Here is a 9,984-nt window from a genome sequence, read left to right on the forward strand (position 1 = left end):
GTAGGACCACCAGACATTCCATTCATGAAGAAACCAGGGAGACCAGACTGAATATATTGAGAAGCATGCAGACTGCTTGGTTCATTCAGATAGTAAAGCTGTGGAAATGGTGTAGACTCTGATGGGTGGATTGGCACAGACTCCATCCTTTGCTATGACAGTGGAAAGTTATCTGTACCCAGAGAAAACAAACACACAAATATGAATACTTCAAACACTTTAGTCATTTATAAAGTGCTGGTCATCAGATTTGTGTTTCCATTCATGACATTACTGAGCATGTGCAGACAGGGTCATAAAGTTGGCCATTTTGTCAGCTGTGTCACTACTATGTGCCTGTGTGTATGTCAGCTGTTCAGGTCTTTTACACACATACACACACACTCACACACTGTAATTAGAGCACCCATAGCCCAACTAAACATATGCTCACACTCATTAACACATGGTTAAGATGGAACGGAATACATGATCATATTCTGAAAACAAAAGCTATGGGTGCATTCTAAACAAGAACAACACAAGTGACATTATGTTTATGGGCATCATTAGACCATCAATATGCAAATCCATGAAGTTTGGTGACTTGTGGTGTAAACCTCTTCATAGATTACAGAAAATGAGCAGTGCGTGGGGACGGTACCTTGTTCAAGGGGACCTCAGTGGCTCCTTGATGGTTCAGGATTGTGTGTTTGATGCATTACCCTCTAGGTCACCACTGCCCCACCATGGCGAAAAATTCCCCACACATACAAAACTGGTGAATACTGACCATTGCCAAACCAGACAAAATTTAATAGGGACATGCTTAGATTAGTTTGGTACATGCTAGAAACAAAATAAAGCTGCCTAGGTATTTAGATTCAGGCATCTGACAACAGCTAACAATGATCTGCTTGACAAAGGCTGGTAATTACAATTCTTTTATGTTCGTATAATGGTTAAAAACAAGAAAACCGATATGCCAGCGTTTTTGCAAGTCATGGTCACATTCTTCCTCTACCACGCTTTGTGACCATACTGACATTTTACAATCCACTAGGCAGAAATTTGGCACTCGTGTCTTAAGAGTGGCCTACTCCAGCAGCCTCGAACTGAATAGAAAAAGCCGGCAGCCCTCCTCCATAGCTCTCTGGAGGTTGTTTTCCTTCAGAGATGAAAGGATTGTCCCTGTGCCCTGTGCCTCTTTTGTAAATGAATGAAAATGAGCTGTCACCCCTCCTCCGTCTCTCCTAGCTATTTTTACCGGCCTCCATTTGTGACGACACCAACCCCCTGGCTTGTTTTTGTCTCCGGGGTAAGAGAAAGGTGTGTGGGGAGCGCATAAATGACCTAACCGGAGGTAAGACCCTACAGATACGGGCCCAGGCTGCATGTCAGCGTGCTTGGACCTGGACTCCTGCAAACTTTTCCCAGCAGTCCTGTCAGGGAATCTTGTGGTAGTGTTGGTAGAAAAACAGAAGCTCCCTTCCCCCCCTGCCGGAGGTCATGATGATGTCCCTCGCTCAGTCAACCAGCGGTGGTTAATTTTGCCGCTTTTTTCTGGGAAGACACATCGCTTAGGTCTGAAAAGCCAGTGAAACGCCTCCTAGATTTCTCACACTTTCGCAATGTTTGCCAGTTTCACCCGGCAACTCATCCCACTGCCCGGACAGATCTTTTATTGCCTGCAGTGGGTCAACACCATGTTCCTCGTCTCAGGGCTGTTGTTCCTCTGTCTAGCGTAGGTCTGGAGCCAGTAACAAGTTCCCACACAAAGGGAAAGGTCACAGGCAAAGATGCACAAAGAGGAGTTCACATAATTAAGAATCAATTAGGCGAACTAAATTTTGCCCCAAAATACATGAGTGCCTTTACTGATATCACTACATGTTTACAACTTGACCTCAAGATTTCTGTGATTTCAGCTCTGTGACATTCCAAGCCATTTAAAAGACATGTTAAAGTCCTGGATACAACTTAAATACAACTTAAGTGGATTGTGTCAGAGAAACCACACAGCCCATTACCTTCCTCATTCCAGGCCCTTCCAATCATGCCTGATCAATGCTTTCACCCCAACAGACTGCATTAGTCTGGGAAAGGAGTGCAGGTAGTGGGTGCAATTGCCAAGGGGGTTGTCCCGCCCAGACTGATCATTGATTCGGCTGGCACGCCGCAGGGAATGTCCCGAAAGCTGAAGGGAGTGGATCTGCCGAGCTGGAGACGGGGTGTCAGAGGGGTCGTGCTGGTCAAAAGGCAGGTGTCAGTGTGCGTCAAGTGCTCCCCTTTAGTGCAGATTATGTTGCCAATGAGAAAGGGCAGGTGTGAGGTAGTCTTTGGTTAACAAATCTGGGTTAGACCAAGTTACAAGGTGATTGAAAGTGTAGGGCTGTTGATGACAAAAGTATTCACCTCTGTTTCCTAAAGCTAACGGATTGAAAAAATACCTTTAAAAATACATGAATTCTTCTGTTCACTCTCATTGTAATCTGTACATTGTCCTACAGTCTAAACAGAGGTTGTTGCTGCACACAGCAATAACACCTAGAAGTCCTAATAATATAGAACATTCAAAGATATTTTTAAAGGCATTTATGTTTTCACTGTGAAGTAATTATATTTTTAATGGGCACATAGTTAAATGAATATATATGTACTTTGCAAGTTCATTTCAATCGAGTTCATTTCAATTAATCATCTTTGATTAATTAGACCGCAATACAACATATACACCAATGTGAGTAATTGCTCTCTTTAGTTTTAATCAAAATGTTTTTAAATTACTTAACAATCCTGCTCTCTGCTGGTGAAATTTTATAAAAGCAACTGAATGCAGCACACATAATACCAGGAAAAAACAATGACCATTTCTTTTACTTAATCCTTCTCATTCTTTCCCAAACTGCCATGGGTTTATTGCTGAAATTCGGTATTAACACTTTTATGAACATTACACTTATATTTTTGCAAATGTTTGTAACTTTACACTTTCTGCGTTGTAGCAGATTTTAAATAAATTCCATCGAAACATTATCCATTTTTCCCAACTTATTACAAAACAAAGAACTGTTTTAGCAGTGCTAGATGAAACCACTCAATTACATAACACACTGCTGATTATAAAATGAAGAAATTAGGCTTTTCCATCCCCATGCAGAGGAAAACAGGAACCTAGATGAAAATCATGCATAGGAAAATCAGTTTGCTTTCATGCAAATTGCAGTGGTTGTCTTGGTAACACCAGAATTCCCATGACAACACCCTTTGAACACTTCGGGCTTTATCCCCTTCAGACTCTGGCATCCGAGGTCACGCAGCTAGATTTTAGTTGGTGTGCAGGACCGTCTGACCGTGAGTGGGTCAGACACAGACTGAGAGCGACTTTCAGGTATGGAGGCATCCTTCACTCCTCCACATTTAAGCCCACCAGTCGAGCGCTCTCCTCCCACAGCCTCCGCGCCACCACATCATCTCTCCCCTCCGGAGCAGCCTCCGTCTCAGCACAGTCGCTGTGTTACAAAACCACACAAACAAGCAGGAAAATGATGGCTCAGGCTTTTAATTGTCACAGGCAAATGGTAAACGGTCAAACTCTTATAGTAAAACCGAGCTTTTATGCCATAGCTAGATTTTGGCATGTTTTCATGTTTTTGAGAAGTCACATTTTAAAATTGATCATTTGCTTTTAATGCACACCTGAAGTAGCAACCGGATTTGCACTCCAGCCCCTCTGTCACTGCACAGTATATGGATGTCTGGGCACCCTCCCACGGTGTCTTCATCAGCAGGTAGGAAGGGATGCAAAGCAGGAACTTTAGTATGGGGAGCCAGCTCTCCACATGCCGGCTTAGCTCAGTGCGAATTACCCCAGGATGGAGGCTGTAAGACGAGACGCCAGTTCCTGTGCAGATAAACACCCTCCTGACTCCATTCATACTTCACTGATCATGGGAAAGTGAATAGCCAAAGAATCCAATGGCCTTTAAAAGATTTAAGAAGTCTACAGAGAAGCATTGGCCATGTGTTCCTGCAACCTGTTTGAAAAACAATGAAGCCTGCTCTCTTTTATAATGATAAAGCCAGTCTCTTTCAATATATTTAGTTATACAAAGAATAATTATGAACCAAAGAATAGATGTACACTAGAGTCCATGATGCTGAAATAAATAGATGTCAGTTGCTGCACTGTACTGTATATCTCCTTTATTTCATTTAGGTGGCAGATTTTGGATCATATTCTGCCTGTCTTACTGTAAGTGAGCTTCAGAACCAAACCAAGAACCAAACCACGTGAGAGCAATATTTCTGCAGATGGAAGGTCATGTCATTCCCATCCAAGGAGGCTTGTATATGTTGTGTGTCCTCAGGAATGATTTGGTGCTGCTTTGGCTACTTCCTATTGTTTCCTATAGGATTTTTCACAGATGTTCATTGTATGTAATAAAGTAATATCTCAAGGTTTTGCAATATTAGAATTAGTCTAAACATTTGTAGAAAACCTTGCTTGAATGAACATGGAGGAAATGCAGTTGAAATATGACTGATTACCACAAAAGAAATTCTAAATACATGCTATGTGTGTGGGAATTATGCATGCCAGTGGGATGGAATTTAATCTGCTAAGCACATACAAGCTTTTCATTGCATAAGGCTCTTTACCTCTCATCTGACGAGCAAGTTCTCGTGAGAACAGCACATTAGCCAGCTTGCTCTGCCTGTAGCTGACCAGTGAGTTGTACTGTCTCTTGTCAAAAAACAGATCATCAAAATGGATCTTACCTGCAAAAATTCACCATAAAAAACATGTTGCTAAATGTGACTAAACGTTACATGTGACTAAAATGTGACGCCCCCCTTTTTATATTCACTTACTAAATTGCTATATGCATCTACTTATTTAAAGTATGTAATGTCTATTATAACACGCTGTTAACACCCCACCCTCAATCTTCACAATTCTATTGCTTCCTCCTGATTTGCTGACTTATGTGTATGTTTGTATGTGTGTACATACATATACAATTTTTCAGTGCATGTTATACTATACCGCCTTTGTGCAACATGCTGGATACATTGACTACTCGACTAGGTGACGACTTCTTCAGCAACCCTATGAGGAGGTTTGTCAGAAGGAAGTGTCCCAAATGATTGACAGCCAGCTGTGTTTCATAGCCGTCCTCAGTGATATTTTTGGGGCACATCATAACACCTGACGCAGAAAAATGGTCTGTTTACATATCCTTTACAGTAAAATAAAAAAAAGCTGTCCTATAAATATCTAAAACATCTTTAAAAAACCAACTGTATTCACCACTATATGTCCAGGGATGACACTCTTACCTGCATTGTTTATGAGAATGTCCACTCGATCCTCTGTGGCAATGAACTCTTTGGCAAATTCTCGGACAGAGTACAGGGAGGCCAGGTCCATGTGTCGCACCACCACATTCCTATTTCCGGTTGATTGTCGAATCTCTTCTGCTGCCTTCTCAGCCTTGGTTAAATCCCGGCATGCCATCACCACCCGAGCCCCTGAAATTAAAGCGTACTTGAGTAAAGTCATGCCGCATTAACTGTTATTAAATAATGTTTTACTATAATGCTATACTATAGCTGACCATAAAACAGAACATCTTACCTCTGCACGCCATGTCAAGGGCAGTCTCCTTGCCAATGCCAGTATTGGCCCCAGTAATCACCACTGTTTTACCCCTCAGAAAAACCCGGCTGTGACATCTACCACCAGCTATCCATTTTCTCAACACAAACAAACCTATCAAACATCAAGCAAAAATTTTAACCTGTCTGTACTACTAGCACCCACTTAAAATGAAAAGTTCTGGGTGCAGATAACTACTTATCCTATTACATAACACCATAAATAAATAAACCATGTCACCATGTCACTAATTTAACTATCAAGCACTTCCAGTCTACACCATATTGGTCTCTTTATAGTACTGGGGCAACGGACAATGACCAAGTCTAAAGTATTTTTCAGGGAAAATTCAAACTGCAAGGAGATGCATCACTGCCCCGCCATCTAAGAGAAAATGAGATAAACCCTGACTAGTGATGATAATATCATGGCCATCGTGTTAAGATGGCAGATAGACAGACACACAAAGGCTGCGACTTACAAGAGACTGTGATCACAGTGACCGCGCTGTACTGGGGAACTTCTTTCCACATGTCGCTCACACTCCTGACCGCACCTTATTCTTGAACTGCCGATGTTTCCTCTCCCCACATCCCAGTCCCTGGCGAGGCTATCAATAGGTTTAAGCAACTTAAACAGGAGCTTAACGCTTGTTAGGTGCGGATAGGGTGATTACTGTCTCAGCCCCCGGGCAGAGGAGGGTTTACTGCCCATCATGCCAATAGCAAGCATTACCCTGGGCCAGCACTGCATACATGCATTAATGCCAATACAGAAAAAGTACAGTGGAATATATTTGCATGTTTCTACATTAAAACATACCACTAACAAGGACATCTACATTATGATTTATAAAGTTGCTTAATGTTAACTTTCTGACCAGGTTTTTAATATGTCTGTTAGAAAAATAGAAAGTGTAATTTAGTATTTTTGGATTTCATAAAAATATAAGTAAATGTTAAATTAATCACAGAACAGAGAGTGGAAGCGAGTTCGCTTCACCAAGAAATAATTTTAATTTTGTTCAACCTAAATAACTAACACACATAGAGGGACGTATTCCAAGGATGTATTTGTTGTGCTGTAAGTCTGACCAGTGTGCAACAGCATGTCTGTTTCTTCCCGTGACCTCCAATTCTGTTACGATTACCCGGGACCCAAATGGATGGTGGACCCCAAAACAAATCCTGGATCAAAAGGAATTTATGTCTCAGGGTTTTGTGCTGCACCCCTGTTGATCACACTACAGATCAAGGTCATCTCGCAGTACCTTGAGGATCGTGGGCCAAAATGTTATCACTCAGTCACACGCCTTTCTCATTCACCGTTATTGTTCGCCGAAGCCTCGTAGATAACAGATTAGAAGGAGAGAATTCAGAGGGTCTGACGGGTCATTCTTGAGCTGTAGTGAATATTGGGGGCCGGCAAATGCACTGCAGCCTGAAGAGGGCAGCATTGTCTAGGGGAAAGTGGTAAATCTGGGAGATGTTTATAGTCACAAACTTCTCTGGGATTTCAAAATGCTCTTAATCTGTGCTGTAGTTTAACATAGTAATAGGTTTTTTGTGACATTACCTCCATCTGACACCTCCAGCATATTTACATTGTGAGGACCATGCACCACTGCCATACTGAGTTCTTACACTGTTAATAAATGCTCATTGTACAAATCATCTATGCCCTCACTATGTCACTATATTTTCCTCCAGTAACCATTAAAAAACTTGAAATTGAAAGGTGCTGCAGGATTTATAATGTCTTTATCAATTTGAGATACATTTCAATACTGCATAACCAAAAGAGGTTTTCAGACTGTCCAAATAAGGAGTGGAGCGTTGTTCATTTCTTCATGGCTTATCCATGAATATGTGCCCCCTTACCATATCTACAAACATGAATATGTAGTCATGTCTGAACTCATATTATTAGAAATGGAAGTAGACAAAAAAGCAGGCTGCAGTATAATAGTAAGTACAGTATTGTGGCATCCTGTTAAGTACAGGCCAAAAGTTTGGACTCACCTTCTCATTCAATACGTTTTCTTTATTTTCATGACCATTTACATTGGTAGATTCTCACTGAAGGCATCAAAACTATGAATGACCACATGTGGAGTTATGTACTTAACAAAAAAAGGTGAAATAACTGAAAACATGTTTTATATTCTAGTTTCTTTCAAAATAGCCACCCTTTGCTCTGATTACTGCTTTGCACACTCTTGGCATTCTCTCGATGAGCTTCAAGAGGTCGTCACCTGAAATGCAGTCTTGAAGGAGTTCCCAGAGGTGTTTAGCACTTGTTGGCCCCTTTGCCTTCACTCTGCGGTCCAGCTCACCCCAAACCATCACGACTGGGTTCAGGTCCGGTGACTGTGGAGGTCAGGTCTCCACTTTTTGTTAAGTACATACAGTCAGGTCCATAAATATTGGGACATCGACACAATGTTAACATTTTTGGCTCTGTACACCATCACAATGGATATCAAATGAAACGAACAAGATGTGCTTTAATTGCAGACTATCAGCTTTTATTTGACATCCAAATCAGGTGAACGGTGTAGGAATTACAACAGTTTGCATATGTGCCTCCCACTTGTTAAGGGACCAAAAGTAATGGGACAATTGGCTTCTCAGCTGTTCCATGGCCAGGTGTGTCTTATTCCCTCATTATCCCAATTACAATGAGCAGATAAAAGGTCCAGAGTTCATTTCAAGTGTGCTGATTGCATTTGGAATCTGTTGCTGTCAACTGTCAAGATGAGATCCAAAGAGCTGTCACTATCAGTGAAGCAAGCCATCATTAGGCTGAAAAAACAAAATAAACATATCAGAGAGATAGCAGATAAACATTAGGCGTGGCCAAAACAACAGTTTGGAAATTTCTCAAAAAGAAGGAACGCACCGGTGAGCTCAGCAACACTAAAAGACCCGGAAGACCACGGAAAATTGTGGTGGATGACTGAAGAATCCTTTCCCTGGTGAAGAAAACACCCTTCACAACAGTTGGCCAGATCAAGAACACTCTCCAGGAGGTAGGTGTATCTGTGTCAAAGTCAACAATCAAGAGAAGATTCCACCAGTGTGAATAGAGGGTTCACCACATGATGTAAACCATTGGTGAGCCCCAAAACAGGAAGGCCAGATTAGAGTTTGCCAAACAACATCTAAAAAAGCCTTCACAGTTCTGGAACAACATCCTATGGACAGATGAGACCAAGATCAACTTGTACCAGAGTGATGGGAAGAGAAGAGATGGAGACGGAAAGGAACTGTTCATGATCCTAAGCATACCACCTCATCAGTGAAGCACGGTGCTGGAAATGTCATGGCGTGGGCATGTATGGCTGCCAGTGGAACTGGTTCTCTTGTATTTATTGATGATGTGACTGCTAACAAACGCAGCACGATGAATTCTGAAGCGTTTCGGGCAATAATATCTGCTCACATTCAGCCAAATGCCTCAGAACTCATTGGACGGCGCTTCACAGTGCAGCTGGACAATGACCCAAAGCATACTGCAAAAGCAACTAAAGGGTTTTTGAAGGGAAAGAAGTGGACTGTTTTGCAATGGCCAAGTCAATCACCTGACCTGAATCCGATTGAGCATGCATTTCACTTGCTGAAGACAAAACTGAAGGGAAAATGCCCCAGGAACAAGCAGGAACTGAAGACTGTTGCAGTAGAGGCCTGGCAGAGCATCCCCAGGGATGAAACCCAACGTCTGGTGATGTCTGTAATTGACTGCAAAGGATTTGCAACCAAGTATTAAAATGTATGAGTTTGATTTATGGTTCTTATTCATTGAATAAGAAGGTGTGTCCAAACCTTTGGCCTGTACTGTACAGGACACAGTACATAGACATACATATAAATACAATAACCCAGAGCAAACTAGACACAATGGGACTGCTTTATATACATAACGGCAGGTAAACATGATCAGGAATTAGGACAACAACATAGGCACCATGAGTACCCCACAATGTCGGAAACCGTGACATTTACATAAACATGATTAAAAAAATTTAAATCAGCAAATTGTCATTTAAACGTACATTATATAAGTTATTTAAACTGAAATAGTACATTTATACCAATAGCGTTTTCCTGGACTGACTGATGAGAGCTGCTTAGCTCTAACAATAAAACATTAACAAGCAGACAAACATTAATTCAATGTCACTTGTTATGCCAAACTGGGAATCATAACCACCAAATATATTTAATTACAGCTCCCTCTCGCGTTTCCTATTACACTGTATATACACACACACGTGAAAAAAATCATACAACATCTAAAGGTGTAAAATTTCTCAGGTTACTTGTTTTTGGATCTAACTCAAC

The 9,984-nt window shown here is 41.4% G+C and overlaps 1 protein-coding gene across 2 annotated transcripts; it reads right to left on the reverse strand.

Annotated features, from left to right (window-relative positions):
• Positions 1-2,838: 2,838 nt before the first annotated feature.
• LOC114789902 (retinol dehydrogenase 12) lies at positions 2,839-6,266 on the reverse strand. 2 transcript variants are annotated; one of them, XM_028979365.1, is made up of 8 exons: positions 6,123-6,266; positions 5,621-5,755; positions 5,323-5,514; positions 5,030-5,191; positions 4,642-4,761; positions 3,849-3,883; positions 3,679-3,758; positions 2,839-3,491 (listed from the first exon to the last, which is right to left on the reverse strand). In XM_028979365.1, exons 1-8 carry the CDS (start codon positions 6,172-6,174, stop codon positions 3,386-3,388), a joined length of 882 nt encoding a protein of 293 aa, XP_028835198.1. In that variant the 5' UTR covers positions 6,175-6,266; the 3' UTR covers positions 2,839-3,385. The 2 variants fall into 2 exon arrangements, with proteins under 2 accessions (XP_028835198.1, XP_028835197.1); XM_028979364.1 differs by having other exon boundaries at positions 3,679-3,883.
• Positions 6,267-9,984: the final 3,718 nt, after the last annotated feature.

Source organism: Denticeps clupeoides, chromosome 5, assembly GCF_900700375.1.
Source record: "Denticeps clupeoides chromosome 5, fDenClu1.1, whole genome shotgun sequence".
Lineage (NCBI taxonomy): Eukaryota > Metazoa > Chordata > Actinopteri > Clupeiformes > Denticipitidae > Denticeps > Denticeps clupeoides.

Coding starts and splice junctions, on each gene's coding strand:
- LOC114789902 (XM_028979364.1), bottom strand. CDS start 6,174: ATGTGGAAAGAAGTTCCCCAGTACAGCGCGGTCACTGTGATCACAGTC. Junction 5,756..6,122: donor CACTGTGATCACAGTCTCTT/GTAAGTCGCAGC, acceptor GATGTTTGATAG/GTTTGTTTGTGTTGAGAAAA. Junction 3,884..4,641: donor ACTTGCTCGTCAGATGAGAG/GTAAAGAGCCTT, acceptor TTATCTGCACAG/GAACTGGCGTCTCGTCTTAC.